The sequence below is a fragment of the Mobula birostris genome, chromosome 9, assembly GCF_030028105.1.
Source record: "Mobula birostris isolate sMobBir1 chromosome 9, sMobBir1.hap1, whole genome shotgun sequence".
In the NCBI taxonomy this organism is placed as follows: Eukaryota; Metazoa; Chordata; class Chondrichthyes; order Myliobatiformes; family Myliobatidae; genus Mobula; species Mobula birostris.
Window position 1 is genome coordinate 127008912 of NC_092378.1, and position 20469 is coordinate 127029380.

The 20469-nt window shown below is 38.8% G+C and overlaps 1 protein-coding gene across 1 annotated transcript in view; it reads right to left on the reverse strand.

The window, feature by feature from the left end:
• vps35l (VPS35 endosomal protein sorting factor like) overlaps window positions 1–20469 on the reverse strand; it is a 112516-nt gene that overhangs the window by 79037 nt on the left and 13010 nt on the right. The window contains exons 4-13 of the mRNA XM_072268779.1: window positions 19612–19734; window positions 18106–18130; window positions 17947–18023; window positions 13861–13989; window positions 12267–12351; window positions 8685–8759; window positions 8299–8395; window positions 6352–6399; window positions 6063–6156; window positions 5879–5956 (exon numbers count right to left, since the gene is read on the reverse strand). Coding sequence (XP_072124880.1) covers window positions 5879–5956; window positions 6063–6156; window positions 6352–6399; window positions 8299–8395; window positions 8685–8759; window positions 12267–12351; window positions 13861–13989; window positions 17947–18023; window positions 18106–18130; window positions 19612–19734 — 831 coding nt within the window. The remainder of the gene's footprint in view (window positions 1–5878; window positions 5957–6062; window positions 6157–6351; window positions 6400–8298; window positions 8396–8684; window positions 8760–12266; window positions 12352–13860; window positions 13990–17946; window positions 18024–18105; window positions 18131–19611; window positions 19735–20469) is intronic.

A 20469-nucleotide genomic window follows, 5' to 3' on the forward strand; every position in this document is an offset into this window, starting at 1 on the left:
AGGAGCATCCCGCTCCCTCCAGATGAACCGGACCTGGTGGCATCAAGATTCATCGTCACCGAGCAGGATGTTAGAAGGGCCTTCCTGAAGATAAATCCAAGGAAGGTGATGGGCCAAGATGGCGTCCCGGGACTGGTTCTCCGGGCCTGTGCAAGCAAGCTAGCTGGAGTGTTTGCTGACATCTTCAACTCCTCCTTGCTTCAGTCTAAGATCCCCTCATTTTTTAAGAAGGCAACGATAATCCCGGTGCTGTAGAAGAGCGAGATGGCATGCCTGAATGACTATCGACCTGTGGCTCTGACATCAATTCCTATGAAGTGCTTTGAGCAATTGGTTATGGCACACATCAACCACAGCCTACCAGTCAACCTCGATGCTTTGCAATTCACCTACCGGAGCAACAGGTCAACGGCAGATGCCATCTCTTTGGCCCTACATTCCTCCTTAGAACACCTGGAGAATAAAGACCCATATGCAAGGATCCTTTTCATTGACTACAGCTCTGCTTTTAATACCATCATTCCAAATAAACTGATTCCTAAGCTCCGGAACCTGGGCCTTAGCACTCAGATCTGCAGCTGGATCTTCAACTTCCTCACAGACAGGACCCAGGCTGTAAAAGTAGGGGACAAGCTCTCCTCTACAATCACTCTGAGCACTGGTGCCCCACAAGGCTGTGTACTCAGCTCCCTGCTGTACACCCATGATTGTGTAGCCAAGTTTCCATCAAGCTCAATATATAAGTTTGCTGACGACACCACAATTGTAGGCCGTATATCAAGTAATGATGAGTTTGAGTACAGAGAGGAAATTAAGAACCTGGTGGCATGGTGCGAAGACAATAACCTATCCCTCAATGTCAGCAAGACGAAGGAATTGGTTGTTTACTTCAGAAGGAGTAGCGGACCTCACGACCCCATTTACGTCAGTGGTGCACAAGTGGAACAGGTCAAAAGCTTTAAGTTCCTTGGGGTCAATATCACAAATGACTTGACTTGGTCCAACCAAGCAGAGTCCACTGCCAAGAAGGCCCACCAGCACCTTTACTTTCTGAGAAAGCTAAAGAAATTTGGCCTGTCCCCTAAAACCCTCACTAATTTTTACAGATGCACCGTAGAAAGCATTCTTCTAGGGTGCATCACAACCTGGTATGGAAGTTGTCTTGTCCAAGACCGAAAGAAGCTGCAGAAGATCGTGAACACAGCCCAGCACATCACACAAACCAATCTTCCGTCCTTGGACTCACTTTACACCGCACGCTGTCGGAGCAGTGCTGCCAGGATAATCAAGGACACAACCCACCCAGCCAACACACTTTTCGACCCTTTTCCCTCCAGGAGAAGGTTCAGGAGAAAGACTCGTACGGCCAGATTTGGGAACAGCTTCTTTCCAACTGTGATAAGACTGCTGAACGGATCCTGACCCGGATCTGGGCCGTACCCTCCAAATATCCGGACCTGCCTCTCGGTTTTTTTTGCACTACCTTACTTTCCCTTTTCTATTTTCTATTTATGATTTATAATTTAAATTTTTAATATTTACCATCGATTTGTATTCCAGGGAGCGCGACACGCAGAATCAAATATCGCTGTGATGATTGTACGCTCTAGTATCAATTGTTTGGCGACAATAAAGTATAAAGTATAATGGCACTGCACCACCCTAATGAAATAAATTTTGCACATTTTCAGTTTCACTACAGGTAAACTATGGCAATTTTCTGACGGAAAATTTCAGATTCCTAAGCTTTTTGCTACTTGTCCCAATTCTAAATAAACCGACTAACTTCTTTAGCCAGAGAACAGTTAATCTGTGGAATTCGTTGACACAAGCAGCTGTGGAGGCCAACTCATTGGGTACACTTATGGCAGAAGTTGATAGATTCTTGCTTAGGCAGGGCATGAAGGAATATGGGGAGAAGGCAGGAGACTGGGGCTGAGAGGGAAATGGATCAGACACAATGAAATGGCAGAGTAGGTTCGATGGGCCAAATGGCCTAATTCTTATGGTCTTAAATGTAGTCTTTATGCCATTTCTTTTTACCTTCATTAGGAACCATTCCACTTTTTTTTTTCTTGAACTGGCTGTTAAATTGATTAGACCCAAATCACATTTGGTATCCATGAGTCCTCTGGTGTAATTCCATTTACCAGAGATGAATGTGACATAAAAGTATCAAAACTATTTATAACAATGGAGGAAAGGGACAAACAAATGAACTATCAATCAAGCTCAGGTGGGACAGTGCATCTCATCTCACTTCAAGCTATCCTTCTGAATCATGCGTTATATTCTCTCAGAGTTTAGAGAATAGTTAGCTTCCCTCGTTGTATCTTAAATTCTTTGTTCCTATTATACCCTGCCTGCTAGTCTCCAAGATAAATACAGAGGCAAAGTAACAGGACTTCTGTGTACCAAGTTAATCATGCTACCTTCATTTAAATTTAAATTGCTATGCAGTTTTACTTTGTTATTTATTTGTCTTTCTAGTACACCTGGTTATACTTACCATGATCTTAGTCCTTCATTCGCTCTTTGTCAGAAAGTGTGTATTTCCGAACCTCTACATGTGATGCAGTTTTTCCCTTAAGCACAAGTTTTGTTCACCACCTTGTTTCACTAATGGCAAGCTCAACTTGTTTTGTCTTTCAGTAGAATAAATTTCTCCTGAAGTTATGTTTTAAATTATTCCTCATGCTGTGCTCAGTCAAAAAAACTTTCTCAAATCCTTTCTCATCCCACTAATTACTTTTTCCTAACTGTTTCAGCATCAATTTCACCCTTCTGAAACTATTTTAAGTGTTATACTGTGTTTACTAACACAACCACTTCACAAGTAGGAGGTCAAGAAATAATGTGAAACATGCCATTGCCCTAAACAATTGAAATCTCACCGCATTCAAACATTTAAATAAGAAAAGGTCAATGGTGGATTATTCATGATTCCCAAACAAACACTGCAAGGTTTAGAAGAGAAACTAAACTGGAAATATTCTGACTACAACTGTGAGTAAAACAAGGACTAAATCTGGCAGTCCCATGAAAGCTGAAGAAAACAAGAGTGACATTAAGAGACTCCATGATTCATGTTGCAGGAAAGGTGTGAGTAATGCACTACTCATAGAAAATTGTACCGTGACACTACAAACACTCAACAAAAGACCTTCTATTCAACGTGACCATCAATGCAACCTTTTAGGTGCAAATGGATTTAATCTGCAACAACCAGAGAATGGTGACAGTTGCAATTTTTTTCTCTTTACACAAGATAAATCATAAACTAGCAAATGACGCCATGGTAAAAATCAGCTTCAAGATTGTTTTCATGTTATTTCCAGTACACTAGTGTAAGGGAGAATGAAATAATTGTTACTCCAGATCTAATGCAGCACAAAAAAGGACACAAAAGATAAACACAATAATACTTTTAAAAATGCAATAAATATAAATACATAAACTAGCTTATATATTATGAAGGGTATAATTAGAGTAAATGCAAGCAGGCATTTTCTATTGAGGATGGATGGGACTACAGCTAGAGGTCATTGGTTAAGGGTGAAAGGTGAAAAGTTTAAAACTTCTTCACTCAGTGGGTCGTGAGAGAGTGGAATGAACTGCCGGCGCAAGTGGTGCATGCGAATTTGATTTCAACGTTTGAGAGAAGTTTGGATAGGTACATGTGTATGGAGGGCTACGGTCCCAGTGCAGATCAATGGGAGTAGGCAGCTTAAATGGTTTAGCACTGATTAGATGGGCCAAAGAGCTTGTATCTGTGCTGTACTTTTCAATGACTCTCTGATATAAATTGGTTTCTAAGTTTGTTATAGCCAGGGGGTGGTGATGGGGACAAACTCCCACTACCTATTAAATGCTCTCAATGGTATGCGCCTCAAGTAGCCTCTGACAACCAAGACCAGCTCCTCACCTTCACGTGTGGCTTAGCTACTAAGTCCGGTGGAACTGCTTCGACTGACAGGAGAAGGGGCAAAATGGGTTACTGGTGCCTTAAGACCAGTCGCTTCGGGCAGATGGGGCTCGTCAGCCTTGATTGGCAACCCTTCTACGAGAAAAAAAAGCTCAGATCTCAAACCTTCACTGACTTGTGGCCACACCCGCTCATAGGGAAGGTGTCAGCAGTAAACCGCAAGGGGAAAATCTAGAGCTGGAGTTCCTGAAGCAGTCCTGCCATTCCTTTGGGCTCATCAGATGCGTGGAGAGGGGAAGCTTGCTACATGAACAACAGCTTGCTCTCCATATTGTACTGTCCTGGCTTGCGTATCTAGATAGCTAGGAAGCAACATCCATGGTCGACCCTGACGTGTGGAGGCCTACTAATATGACATAGATTGATTCATATCCATAAAGTGATGTTAGGCACAGGAGTGTCTGTACATAAGGTGACTGACACAAAATGGTTGGAGGCATGGAGGAATGGGTTAGTAGGTGGAGATGTTGATCACAAATACTGCTTAGGAAAAGTGACTGATTTTGAATCTGCCATTCTGTTGATTGCTGATGCTGTTCTGCCATTCATCTAAATAAACAGCAAGAATATCTTACAATGTTTTAAATTTTTCAATTGTACCAGTGTCACTATTAATTATGAAAAGTCCATCCTCAAATAATATGAAAAGTTTAAACAGTTTGAAATCAATACAGGCCTTTACAGTTTTAAAATGTCTACCAGTGTGACAGTTCAGAATCAGTGCGACTGTTAGAGGCAAGATAACAAAATGAGGCATAGGTTGACCAAAACATATTCATGATGCACAGACATAGCAAAGCAATCACAATTCTCAACTAATGTTACTTCTAAAATGTTGTCGACACTATGTCAGTGCAAAGATTTCATTAATCTGAAGTACTTGTTTTACAAGTCACATAAACCTTGCAATCTTTTACTCTATCTTTGACTTTTACATTAAATCAAAACAATACAATGAAAAGATGCATTCTAATTATAGAGCCAACATATTGTAACGGATATTGGGTTTAATGTGCCACTTTAGGTTTCAAATAATGCACAACAGCCCACAATAATAAAGTCTTAAAGCATTTTGAAAGAAATTTCAAAGCAGAAAATAGGTACACAAATTTTATGCAGCTTACCATACACAGGTTTACATCACAGGTAATTTAGTTAACACTTTAAAAGTCAAATATTGATTTTTAAAATGGAGACGCAAGAGATTCAGCCGATGCTGCAAACCTTGAGCAACAAACACACAAAGTACTGCTACAACTCAGCAGCTCAGGCTGCATTTATGGAGGAGATGAACAGTCAACATTTTGGTTCAAGACTCCAGAACGTCAACAGTTCACTACCCTCCATAGATGTTGCCTAACCTGACCTGCTGCAATCCTCCATGAGTTTATATGAGCTGCACTGATTTTAAAATCATACTTTTTAAATGACAACTTTTAATTCCCAGTTGAACAACTTTGCTATAATTAAACAATCCTGCCAAAAGGCGGCAACTTTACCTTGAAAATAATGAGGATATACTGTAATTACTGACAAATAAAATATACAAAAGGGAGGTTCTGTTCTTGCTGTAGAGATAATAAGTTGGAAAAAGTGTGGAAATAAATGAGATTTATAATGATTGCTAAGTTCCTATGCCTCTGATCCTATAAAGCTTGAGAAACACTTGATTATACAGTTCCAGATTCTCTAAATAAATACATGCAACTTCAGGAATAATAAGACAAAGAAAGCTGTAATGTAAAATGGTTCACTCTGATTCAAACTGGTGTGGTTGATACAGAGAGAGGCTCGGAGATCAGTAGCTTCACCTTATCATAATCAGGGCTGAGCAATGAATGCAATAAGGCTAAAATTATTTTAACTCATCAACAGTCTAAACTATTTTCATACTTGTTTAAACGTGGAGAGGAAATCAAAAAAATTCTTATTCAAGCTGTCCTTCAGATGGGGTGCCACCTCCATTCCAACCTGTAGGAGAAAGCAAAAGATCAAAGCCAAGATGTAAGGTGTGTATAAATCAGCCAAAAACAAACTTTGTTAGATAATCTAAGAAGTTGAAAACATTGTGGCCTACCCTGCAAAGATAAGCTCGAGCATAAACAGCAACCAATGGATCACCAATGCCCCTTATCATGGATGTCAAACGTGGAAGTGTCTCAGAGATACCACTTAAAAAAAGTAGATACATCACTTGATAAAGATGCATTTACCATGTATTAAAAACCAAAGAAAATTAATGAAAAACTTTCAAGTGAACAACTTCATCATAACACTTTGATCAAAATTTTGACTGACATTTTATGAGAAATACATTTGATTTGAAGGTACTGAAATGGAAAGAGTAAAAATTCAAGCATACTTACGTTTTGGAAAGGAATGTATTACACTTTAATATGGCCACCTCCACATAGCTAAGATAATTTTAAGGCAGATAACTTTTTCATCATATGAAAAGCAGTAAATGGCTAACCTGATGCACAACCACAAAAGATATTTAATGCTTCTCTTTATTTCATCCACTTTCTTTCTTCCCTTGATTCAAGACAACTGCTCAAAACTGTCTAACCACTTTCTCCAAGTACCCAGTCACCTTTTTCTAATGTTGTTTCCCAAGTTGTTTTTCTTTCCAATTTCTAATCTCCCAAGCATCCTGTCACCTTTCCATCTTCTTCTTTGAGCCTCTACTCCTCAATCATCTTTTCACAAGCCTGCTCACCCAATCCCTAGCCTATATTCCCCAGCTAGCCTTTCTCTAAACTTTAATTCTGAGCTCTTAAAGCCCAAAACTTCCAGTTTATCCTACCAAAAAAGTCCAGTTCTATGTGTCTCCCACACTCAAGTCCCTCTCCCATCAAGACTTCCCCAGTCACATCTACCTCTTTCCAATTTCTATTTTTGCCAGAGCCCCAGCCTTTCCCTGTCACACACCAAATTCATTTCCCATTTTCCTTCCTCTAGACCCCAAGGCCTATGCCCTCATTGTGCATATGCTCACAGCCTTAGTCTTTCTCTCCAATGTTAAGTCTCCTTCCCCTCCCTGTAAGCTCCTATTCAATTGTTGTCTCTCTCTGCAAAACCCCAATTTATTGATCATACTCTCAACTACCCATGAATCCAGTCCCCACAAATCCATATCCCTACTTCCATATTACCCACTTTCTCTCCAACACTTAAATCTTTGCCATGTTCAAAACATTCATCCCTCACATTCCAAGTATCCAACTCCAGATCACCCTAGCTCTCAGTGTCTCTCTCTCCAACCTTCCATTCTTCACTTTCGCATTCACTGGTTATTTCATCATTTCCCCAAACTGTCACTCCACAAATTTCTTTGCTAATACAGCCTCCATCGTCAAGAGTTTTATGAGCATCATCATCTCAAATGATGTACCCTGGCCTCAAGCCTCAAAGAATGGCATGCCTGTGGCCACACATCATTAGTAGATTGAGAATATTTGGTATCTCACCAAAGACACATTTCTACAGATGTACCATAGGCAGCATTCTGACTGACTGTATCACCACTTGGCATGGAGGTTCCCATGCACAAGATCGTAAGTAGCTGCACAGGGTTGTAGACTCAACCAGCTCCATCATGGGCACTAGTCTCCCCACCATTGAGGACAATGTCAAAAGACAGTGCCTCAAGAAGGCAGCATCCATCATTGAGGACCCTCACCACCTGGGACCTGTTCTCTCATCACTACCATCAGAGGGGAGGTAAAGGAGCATGAAGACTCACACTCAAGAGTGTGACATCTGCCACCAAATTTCTGAATGTTTCATGGACCCGTGAACACCACCTTATTATTTTTACACTATTTAATTAATTGAATTAATTTTTATATTTTGCATTGTAACCTTTAGTAATTTCTTATATATTGCCAAATAAGACATGTCTCAACATATAGCAGTGACAATAAATCTGATTTGGATATTTATAATTCCGTTCACTATTTAAGTGGGAGGCTCTCCATGATAAACTCAAAAAGTGGCAGAGCAATCCAGTGTTACTGGCAAATTTAGTTCTATTGACTGGAAAGTTGCACAATTTATTGATGTTCATTCAGACTTTGAAATCAAAGGAACAATTTTTTTTATTTCCTTTAGCTACAAATGAATACAGTACAACAAATTTGATGATAATCACCTATCAGAATGACTCTCAACCAAGACATGGTGTATATAAAGGTAGAATGCTACTATCATCAGTTTTCCAAGCTCATTTTATAAAGCTTCTATTTGTGGGTAGTTGTGTGTTACTGTCTGTCCATTCCAATAGGCACAGAAGTTCATTTGTACAAGGATACAATCTTGAAATGAGCTCTCTGATCGACGCAATCTTGAAGAACCAATTCAGACAGGTTTCTTTTGCAGTTTCATTCACATCATCTTGACAAAAGTTATCTGTATTTCAAATATAATATTTAGTTATAAAAGGCTGAAATATAGAACTATATTCCTTCACACAGTTATTCTGTACAAAAGATGTTTCTATTTCAAACAACTAGGTCACATTCAATTTTTGTACAAACCACCTTTATAATCTTATTTGGAAGCATCTTTGCTGCAGGCATGCTTGCATAAAAGTCAGAACTAAAATATCCATCCATTATACGAATGCATCATGTCAAACTGTGCAATGATTTAAAAAGGTCATACATTAGCAAACATTTAATACATCTATGAAAACTACCTGACACAGAGTTTCCAGAAAGGGAAATTCGACTCCTTGTACACATGGACAAAATCCGCTCATACACTAGTTTACCTGTAATCAAAATGTGAGAAATAATTAACTCATTTTAATTTTTTCCATTAAGAAAAGATTGTAAAGCAACTCTTCCAAAAGGCCAATAAAGTCTAATTTGTTCATTGAAGAATAAGAAGAATAACTCGACAGTGGAGTTATCGGGGCACCATCATGATGGTGTTTCCATAGCAAACTATTCTTATTTTTACGAGGCCGAGTTGCTAGCTCAACGCTCGACCCGACTTGGATTTGAACTCGGGAACCTTCGTTCCAGAGTCCGACGCTGATATTATTGCGCCACCAAGCAGGACTAATTTGTTCAAAAGGACATTATTACTCAGAAAACATGCAGGTCAGAAAATTAAGTTTAAAGAAATTGGTAATTGTTTGCGAGATGAAGGAACAGAGGAATGGCACAAAAGAAATAAACTCTTATGAATGTGAATAAAGCCCAATGACATTCCTAGAAGATCTTTATTGGGATCTCAACTTTTTGCAATATACATTAATGGCTTGGCTAAAGGAAGAGAGAAGAGGCTAGAGTGGATATTGGACCTCTGGTAAATGACACTGGAAAGGTAGTAATGGGGGACAAAAAAATGGCAGGCGAACTCATTAAGTATTTTGCGTCAGTTCTCACTGTGGAAAACACGAGCTGTATGACAGATATTCAAGACTGCCAGGGTAGAGAGGTGAGTAGAGTTACTGTGACTAAGGAGAAAGTGCTTGGGTAGCTGAAAAGTCTGAAAGTAGACATCCCTGGACCAGATGGACTACACTGCAAAGTTCTGAAAGAGGTAGCTAAAGAGATTATGGAGACATTAGTAGTGACCTTTCAAGAATCACTATATTCTGCAATGATTCTGGAAGACTGGAAAATTGCAAATGCCACTCCACTTTTTAAAAAGGGAGGGAGGTGGAAGAAAAGAAATTATAGGCCCGTTAGTCTGACTTCAGTGCTTGGAAAGATGTTGGAGTCCATTATTAAGGATGAAGCTTCAGGGTATTTGGGGGCACAAGATAAAATAAGCCAAAGTCAGTATGATGTTCTTAAGGGGAAATCTTGTCTGACTAATCTATCGGAATTCTTTGAATAACAGACAGGATAGATAAAGGAGAGTCACCGGATGTTGTTTACATGGATTTTCAGAAGGCTTTTGACAAGGTGCCACACGTGAGGCTGCTAACATGGTAACAGCCCATGGTATTACAGGAAAGACACTAGCATGAATTGAAGATTAGCTGATGGGCAGGAGGAAGAGTAGGAATATAGGGGACCTTTTCTGATTGGCAGTGACAAGTGGTGTCCCACAGGGGTCAGTACTGGGACTACTTCTTTTCACATTATATGTCAATGATTTGGATGATGGAACTGATAGCTTTAGGCCCGAGTTTACAGATGATACAAAGATAGGTGGAGAGGCAGGTAGTATTGAGAAAGCAAAGATCTGCAGAAGGACTAAGACAGATTAGGAGAATGGGCAAAGAAGTGGCATATGGGATACAGTGTCAGGAAGTCTGTGGTCATGCACTTTGGTAGAAGGAAAAAAAGCGTAGACTATTTGCTAAATGGGGAGAAATCTTTAAAAATCCGAGGTGCAACAGGAGTTGGGTGTCCTCATGCAGGGTTCCCTAAAGGTTAACTTGCAGGTTAAGTTGGTGGTACTGAAGGCAAAAGCAATATAAACATTCATTTCAAGGGGACTAGAATATAAAAGGGTGTAATGCTGAGGCTTTGTAAGGCATTGGTCAAACCACACTTGGAGTATTGTGAGCAATTTTGGGCCCCTTATTTAAGAAAATATGTGCTAGCATTGGAGAGGGTCCAGATGAGGTGCATAAGAATGACTCCAGGAATGAACAGGTTAATGTATGACGAGTGTTTGATGGCTGTGGACCTGTACTCACTGGAGTTTAGAAGAATAGGAGGTATCTCACTGAAACCTACCGAATATTGAAAGGCCTAGATAGAGTGGATGTGGAGCGGATGTTTCCTTTAGTGGGTGAGTCTAGGACCAAAGTGCACAGTCTCAGAATAGAAGGACACCCATTTAGAACAGAGATGAGGAGGGATTTCAAACATAAGAAAATCTACAGATGCTGGAAATCCAAGCAACACACACAAAATGCTGGAGGAACTCAGCAGGCCAGGCAGCATTTATGGAAGAGAGTAAAGAGACGACATTTTGGACTGAACCCCTTCACTAAAACTGTTGTTATGAGGAGGAATTTCTTTAGCTAGAGGATGATGAATCTGTGGAATTCAATGTCACAGACAGCTGTGGAGGCCAAGTCATTGGATATATTTAAAACAGAGTTTGGTGGGTTCTTAATTAGTCAGGGCATCAAAGGTTATGAGGTGAAGGCAGGAGAATGGAGCCCAGAGGAATAATAAATCAGCCATGATGAAATGGCAGAGCAGACTTGATGGGCTGAATGGTATGATTCTGCCCCTAAATCTTATAGCCTTTTTAATGACATTAAATTAATTAGTATTTTACAAGGCTGAGAACAATTCTCAATATTAGAATAAAGTCTCCGTCCACTTTGCTTAGACTGTGACAGATGGCTTGAAGTCTAGAACTCACATGTATTCAAGACAGCTTTGAACAATGTTATATGTGCACAAATATAAAAGGTATAAATGAGCGTTGTACGTTGTGGGCGTGCTACGTTGCCGCTCGAAGTACCGCGACACTTTTAGTTGTCTCCAGCATACCTTCAGACTGTGCTGGCCGTTGACACAAACAAAACATTTCACTGTATGTTTCAATGTTTCGATGTACAGGTGAAAATAAAATTAATCATTATAAAATCTTTTAATCATTCTTCCCAAAAGGTAGCCATATCAGAAATGCTATCTACATGTAATAGGTAAAAAATTTGTAAACCAGTACTTTTAAAAGTGATAAAGTTGAATCTATAATCTGAAAGGCTGAAATTTCCACTCAACTGTAGACATTGAAGTGATTGCTCATTTGCAAGGTTCCAGGTTCCTGTGGTTTTAAGTAAGGTTACTTAAAACCACAGGAACAAGATCTAATTGATTTGTTGTAATTAACAAATATTATGGTTCAAATAAATTTCAAAAAGGTACAAATTTATGAGCACTAGGAAATCCTATTCCATATTAAATCAACATCCTTGTGAAAGTGACTACTGAAATGAAATCAGTATTCAACCAGTTCCTAGAAACACTGCAGGCATCATAATGCAATATCTTTTAAGCGGTACAGTAATTTAAAAGGTAGAATTAAGATAAACTTATTCTAATGTTTAAAAAGAAAATGTTTAATGATGGAAGTTTATCAACTCAAATTTTTTTACACTTGTAGTCTTCAATGAATTATTTTCCTTACTTTTATCTGCATTTCCCCACACAACAAATATCCTGAGAATACCAGCTGCCTTCAAATAGGACTTACTGTACTTATGACAAAATATTGCATATGAAAAACTTTTATTTTACAACTTAAATGAGGTATTGAAAATAATGCCAAAGGAACTTCTGAATGGCCTCCATACCAAAAGTATCCAGAATGTCAGTGATCAAAACAAATTTGCTTGGATAAAATTGAATCACACTGGTATCAGAGAGCAGCTTTGAACACTGTAAATAGAACAAAGTCAAATGTCAATACACAAGAGGCAGCAGAATATAGGCTTTATCTCCAAAGTAAAAATACTGAAGCTGTTAATATTTGAACAACAAGATAATTGTGGTATAAACTTTTAAATTTTTTACCAAGGTTCGGGATTTGTTGACATGCTAGCATTTATTGCCCAATACACACACACAAAATGCTGGAGGAACTCAGCAAGTCAGGCAGCATCTACAAAGGAGAATAAACAGTTGATATTTTGGGCCAGGATGCTTTATTAGGACTGGAAAGGAAGGGCAGAAGCCAGAATAAGATGGGGGGAGGAGAAAGAGTGCTAGCAGGCAGGTGACATTTTTAGCTTTGCCATCAGATTTCTGAATGGTCCATAAGCATTACCTCATTACTTGGCCCTCTTTTTTGTTTTATTTACATTGTTTATATATTCTTACTGGAACTTATAGTAACTTTTATCCATTGCACTACACTGCCACTGCAAAACAACAAATTTCACAACATACTTGTTTATTTATTGAGTGCCCTTCCAGCCGCACTGCCCAGCCACCCCCGATTTAACCCTAGTCTAATTACAGGACAATTTACAATGACTACTTAACCTAGAAACCGGTACATCTTTGGACTGTGGGAGGAAACTCACACAGTCATGGGGACAACGTATACCTCCTTACAGTGTTAATAAGCCTGACTCTGAAGTAAGAAGCTGGGAGTCAGGGGAGCAAATACAAGAAGTTAGAAAAATCAATGTTCCTGCCATCAGGTCATCGGCTATCCAGACAGAATATGAGGTATGTTCCTCGAACCCAGAGTCTGGACTCACTGTGGCAGTAGAAGATGTGGAGAGACAAATCAGAATGGCAATGCAAAGTCAAAATAAAATAGGTGGCCAAGGGAGATCTTGCCTTTTGCAGCAAAAAGACCAAAGGTTCTTGACAAGATAAACCCCCAATCCATGTCAGATCACACTCATGTACAGGTGTCCCCAGTTGCCCTTGAGGAGTTGTACACAAACTGCCCTTTAGAACATAATGAACTGAATCTGCTGTATCAAACCACAATACTAGTCACACTAGTTGTGGGCTGATGCATTGCTATATGAACAAATATTGCATTAGGTAGGATATCATAATATTATTATCCAACAGGCAAAACAATAAGAACATAGTAACACATACAAAATGTTGGAGGAGCTCAGCAGGCCAAGCAGCACCTACAGAAAGGAATAGACAATTGACGTTTTGGGCTATGACCCTTTATCAGGGCTGGAAAGGAAGGGAGAAGGAGCCAAAATAAGGTGGGGGGGGGGAATGAATACAAGTGAGAGGGTGAAAGGTGAAGCCAAGTGGGTAGTGGAAGGGGGATGAAGTAAGAAGTTGGACAGGGATGGGTGGAAAAAGTAAAGGATGGAAGAAGGAGGAATCTGATAAGAGAGATATGAACATGTTTAGTTTGACCCTATTAGTAAGGATATTTATAATTTACATTTGTAGCTTAAGGCTGACCTGAATAACTATTTTCAGTGCTTTCACTTTTTGATCTGTAGCCCAGGCGTCCTTCAATGACTGGTTCAGCTCTTCAATCCTGTTTATATAATCCTGCTGGGTCAAGTTTAGAAGTTCTTTCTGTGAACCCTTGTGTAAGTAAAAAGAATGATAATTAATTAAAATAAAATGTATACATATACCAAAAAATATCACTAGCAAACAAATAAATTAAAAAACTCTACATTGAAAGCAACAGTTAATTTCAAATTATATAGTTCCTATAAAATTTTGAGATTATACCAGCAGCTCAATTTTTAAAGTTAATGTTCACCTGATAATAACAGAAAGCTGTTTTAATGCACAAGCACTGAATGTAGTCATGTATGCAATTAAGGATGATTCACTGGTCTACATTTACCTAATTTTCAGCCTGAATGTGAAGAATAACTACTTTATCCGCAGAACTTTAAATATGCTGTGCATTTTGCTACAAATTAGCCTATTACCCACTAAAGCTTGGTTATTTTTTCTGTCAGTGCAGGTCACAAAGTTATTAGTGAATCATTCAAGATAACCAATTAAATCAAGATTTTAGCTATAATTTATAGTTGCATTTGATTTATTGATTTATCAACAAAACTACTTTGACATACAGTCCAAAATAAATCAATTTTTTTCCCTTTAAACAAGGGAATATATTCTTGTAAAATAATACTTCTGAGTGGCAATTACCATTGCAACTTCAGACAGAAGTCTGAAATGCCGAGGACACTAAATTTACAGGTAAGCAGTTTGATGACAAGATGGAGAATTAGCTTCAATGGTTAACTTTTTGCAAATGGTATTTGCTTCTTTTTGTAAACAACTGTAAGGGAGATTTCTTTCTTTCAACATGAGCAAAACTTTAATGCAATTAGGATTTTCTTTAAGATATACAAAATAATTAAATTTCAAAGTTTGGCATCGCATGATCCCATTGGTAAGTCATCACAAAGAGAATTAAAATTTTATTAGGAATTACAAAACTTATTAGAAAATTGAAGTAGCCAAGTGAAAAATAGCAAATTATTAGTTAAACAAACTCTCAAGTTATCTATTGAGCATTCAAGGCATATCCAAAAGATCCACAAATACTAATACATAATTTCTCCATTTCCCCTCTTCTTTTGGATTAATAAAGGACCTCCTTCACTCTCTTCAAGTGGTTTTGCTCATCTCCTGATCCCTCTCGTCGATCCCCAATGGAGTTCTTTCTGAATTTGCACAAAAGGTTCAATTAACAATTTTCACTTTCAATCTCGGGGAGGTCAGTCAGACTACAAGTTCCTGAAGCCAGATTTAAAATTAATTTGAGTCAGAATCGGAATCAGGTTTAATATCACTGATACATGTCATGAAACTTGTTCTGATTCTGAAGTTCCAGAAGCTTGATTTACAAGTAATTTGATTGTTAAATTTAAACAAAATTGTGACATAGCTTGGAAATAACAATTACAGTTGTTTTTTTTGTGTAAACTAGATTATGTGATGCATATAAAATAGATGCAAAGTGATGAGAGAGGAAACTACTGAAAATATGAAGGCAAACCAGGAAGCAATATGAGTGGAGAGTAACTAAAGAGTGCATAAGAGCATAGATCTCACCATTAAAATATAGACAGCCAGAAGAAATTCCACCTTATACAACTGATTAAATAACCTATTCTTTCAAGTTGGTCCAGATCTCACTGCAAGCTTTGATAGCCTTCTTCGCTGTCCACTAAATCCCAATTTTGGTGTCATTCACAGATTTGCTGATCCAGATCAAACAATAATGGAACCTGCACTGATCCCTGTGGTACACCACTAGTCACAGGCCGCTACTCAGAGGGGCAACCATCTACTAACACACTCTGGCTTCCTCTGTGAAGTCAAAGTCTAATCAAATTTATTAATTCATCTTGAATGCAAAGCAACTGAACCTTCCTTACCAACCTCTCATGCAGGATCTAATGCTAACTTCCAACAGTCAAACAGAATTTTAAAAATACCATTATTGAAGATATGACATAATTTCCCCAACATAATTTAGCTTATCGCAGCTAATCTAATCTTCATGCCCTTAGACTGCATGCAGACACTGACATAGAAACAGACATAAACTGCGTCACACTTATGCATTATTGCATAAACAACATTATTTGATTAACTAAATAGCTCTCAAGTTTATAGGTCAGCATATAAATAGGATGTTTATAAAATGTATATTGTGGGGCAGTCCAAACACTTAGGCAAAGAAAAGAAAATCACAGTAACACGAAACCCTAAGGCATAAAAGCAGAATTAGGCCACACAGCCCATTCAGTCTACTCCACCATTCAACTGTAACTGATATATTTTTCAACTTCATTCTACAGCCTTCGGAAGTAGCATAGCATGTAGTGGCTAGCATACCACTTGACAGGGCCAGCGATCAGGGTTCATCCTTACCGCTGTCAGTAAGGAGTTTATACGTTCTCCCTGTGACTATGTCGGTTTCCTCTGGATGCTCTGGTTTCCTCCCACACCCCAAAGATGTAAGGATTAGTAAGCTGTGAGCTTGCTACGTTGGTACCGGAAGCCCCCAGCAGATAAACTCTTCTCAGGCTTCCAGCCAGGTCTGGATGTCGATTTTAACCGACATTTTGATGACAAACTCTGCCATCTTCATCAGGGATAATGCCTGGTCATGTCTAGTCCAGGGGTATATATACTTAACTCCTGTTGTCCGTCCCTCTGTTTGGCTAGTCCTCAACCAATCAGGTTTCCACTGTCCCACCTTTTTTAAAATTGTTGTCTAATTCTTACTAAGAGAGAGACCTTTATCTTTGCTGAAATTTTTACTCTCTTGGCTTATTTCAATGGCTTCCTTCACCAGGCAGTCCCAAAAGCCACTGGCACAGCACAGTAGTTCTGTGCCATCAAAGTCAATCCTGTGGTCATTGCAAATGTAGTGTTCCACTATCACCAATTTCTCCAGGTAACCCAAACAGATACACCTCCTGTGCTCCTTGATGCAGGTTTCTGGCCGACAAACACCGCTCCATATTCACAGGGAATCCTGTAAACACCAACCATCCTGAATCCTAGGGCATCACTGACTGGCAGAAGCTGGGATTTGAGCTTCCTTACGGGTTTGTGGATGGTATTAATCCAGAATTTCTTCAGGATCCTAGTGATCCTCCCAGAAATTGTGGAAATATAGGGTAACAGGTGGTAGCATCAGGTTCCTTCTTGTTGCTAGGTCTCCTGGTTTTTCTGTCAGCCCTTTCATTCTTGGGATCACTTTTGTGAACCTCGTTTGGACCCTCTCCATGACAGCACATCTTTACTGAGATATATGAGGCCTAAAATTGCTGACAATATTCCAAATGAGGTCTGTTAAAGCCTTCAACATTTCTGAATGAAGATTTGTTTATTGGAAGAATATCCACTGGAAGTCAGTTTATAGGTAATGACGAAAAATATTAACTGCAGCATTGAACTACTGATGGCCCAGCTGGGGGGAAGAAAATCCTCAGGCTTTGTAATGATCACCAGAGTTATTTCAAACAGCCCTGAGAACAGCAAGATAACTACCAAGCTGGGTGAAAGGAAAAGAATGGTGAAGACAGTTCTCATCCAAAATACAATATACTGGTACATGGGTTACCTGTATGTCTAAAACATGCATGGAGATTAATTTACAAACTCAAAGAATTTCTAAGTCAATATTCTATAGTACCAATAGCAAACTTCCTCAATACCATCAGTAAACTTTTTCTAAAAATATGCACTGCATCATATGCAAAGAAAAATATACGATTATGTGCCCAAGTCCAGTTGTTTCGGATATCATAGTGTCTCCACTGAGCCGAGAAATTCTGGTTAAAAAGGTTAAAATATTTAAAATCTATAAAATGCAAAGGACAACAATTTTGAAATGGACAAACTACAAGGTCAAAATATAAACCTTCAATCATTATTCTCGCTGATTATTTATTGCTAGTATTTATTAACTGTTGAAGACAACAAGAACTCTTATTTGCTTCTATCCTATTCGAAACAATTCTGAAAAGGTTGTCTTCAATGAACAGTATTATTTACCTCCTCTAGGTCATCCAACTCTTCCAACCGTGTCCTCACTTTTTCAGAGACAGCTGATCCCGGACTTGCAGCTTTACCTACCAGATGCAACAAAATCCATTTAATATAAACACTGAAAATCTCGAATGCAGCTTTAATAAATAAACTCCTGCCACTCACCTTTTTCAGATCCCATAAATAAATTCTGTAAATGAAAAAAACAGGTCATGTAAAAAGCAGAATCTATTCTAAAATATGACAATACAGTTGCACTGTAGAAAACAAAGCAAATGCAATAATGAATTCTTTAGGGTTCTGGAAATCTGAACTTAAGACATTGGATGGACAATGAAATGTGAGAATAATGTTTGCAAAAGCTGCACAAAATTTGTTCTTGTAATGTTGACTTTCTCAGTCACACAGGGAAAATTGTTGAATTAAGAAACTACCAACTGCCATGAGTCTTTTACAAATATCAATCATTCATAGCTTCTTTCTTTTCTGTAGAGGCTCATGAATTGCTATTGATAAAAGAATGCACAAAAATGAAGAAAATTTTTGAAGAAAAATGAATACCAATTAGAAAAACAACTCATTGGATCCATGCTACTTACATTCCTAACTCACTTATGTGGGAACATCTGAATTGGTGTACAAAAGGGGTCCCCAACCCTTTTTATGCCATGGACCTCTATTAACTGAAGTGTCTGTAGACCCTAGGCTGGGAATCCCTGGTGTACAATAAGAGATTACATTAAATCTTAAAAGTTATGATTATGCCCACAAAAACAAGGCCATACATTTTATACTGTAAAATTATAATTATATGATGTAAAACATGTATGATTATATTATTTTGTGAATTGTTTCATCATTTAAGTGAAAAAGTCTAAGGAGCTGGTGGTAGACCTGAGGAGAGCTAAGGTACGGGTGACCCCTGTTTCCATCCAGGGGGTCAGTGTGGACATGGTGGAGGATTACAAATACCTGGGATACGAATTGACAATAAACTGGACTGGTCAAAGAACACTGAGGCTGTCTACAAGAAGGGTCAGAGCCGCCTCTATTTCCTGAGGAGACTGAGGTCCTTTAACATCTGCCGGACGATGCTGAGGATGTTCTACGAGTCTGTGGTGGCCAGTTCGATCATGTTTGCTGTTGTGTGCTGGGGCAGCAGACACCAACAGAATCAACAAACTCATTCGTAAGGCCAGTGATGTTGTGGAGATGGAACTGGACTCTCTGACAGTGGTGTCTGAAAAGAGGATGCTGTCCAAGTTGCATGCCATCTTCGACAATGTCTCCCATCCACTACATAATGTACTGGGCGGGCACAGGAGTACATTCAGCCAGAGACTCATTCCACCGAGATGCAACACAGAGCATCAGAGGAAGTCATTCCTGCCTGTGGCCATCAAACTTTACAACTCCTCCCTTGGAGGGTCAGACACCCTGAGTCAATAGGCTGGCCCTGGACTTATTTCCGGCATAATTTACATATTACTATTTAACTATTTATGGTTTTAGTACTATTTAATTATTTATGGTGTAACTGTAACAAAAACCAATTTCCCCCAGGATCAATAAAGTATGACTATGACTAAATGTAATGCATTATTCGACTTTGAGGCAGTAGTAAAGGATTAAGCCAAATTTTAATATAGAAAACAGAAAATTGTCCCTTACTATGGACAGCTTCTCTGTGGTTGTGTATCGAGCAAGTATATGACTGCGCTTCGCAGACCATGGTTCAAAATCGATCCCCACTCCTGTATCCTCTTCTTTGTCACGCTGCTTTTTACCAGGATCCTACGTAACATAATGAAAAAGGTAAGCAGCAAAACAAGAATAGGGCAGGCTACTCACGACACAGGTAGAAATATAATCCACTTCTTAAAAGAGTGATCTTTGATGAAATATTAATCTGAATTAATAAAAGTAAATGTACCATTAATACCATTAATTATAAAACACCAACACTGGTCAATTTTGAAAAATAACTCAGATTAGTAATCTATTTATTAAAGTAATTTTGGATATCGAAAGCAAAAATGACTGAGGTGCTGGAAATTTGGAATTTGACGCAGACAAGTGTGAGATATTACACTTCAGTAGGACAAACCATGGTAGGCCTTACACAGTGAATGGTAGGGCACTGAGAAATGTGGTAGAACAAAGGGATCTGGGAATACAGGTCCATAATTCATTGACAGTGGCTTTACAAGTAGATCGGGTCATAAAGAAAGCTTCTGGCACATTGGCCTCCATAAATCAATGTATTGGGTACAGGAGATGGGACGTTATGTGGAAGTTGTATAAGACATTGGTGAGGTGTAATTTGTAGTGTTGTGTGCAGTTTTGGTCAGCTACCTACAAGAAAGATGTAAATAAGGTTGAAAGAGTACAGAGAAAATTTACAAGAGTGTTGCCAGGTCTGGAGGACCTGAGTTATATGGAAAAACTGAATAGGTTAGGACTTTATTCCTTGGAACATAGAAGACTGACAGATTTGATAGAGGTATACAAAATTATGAGGGGTATAGA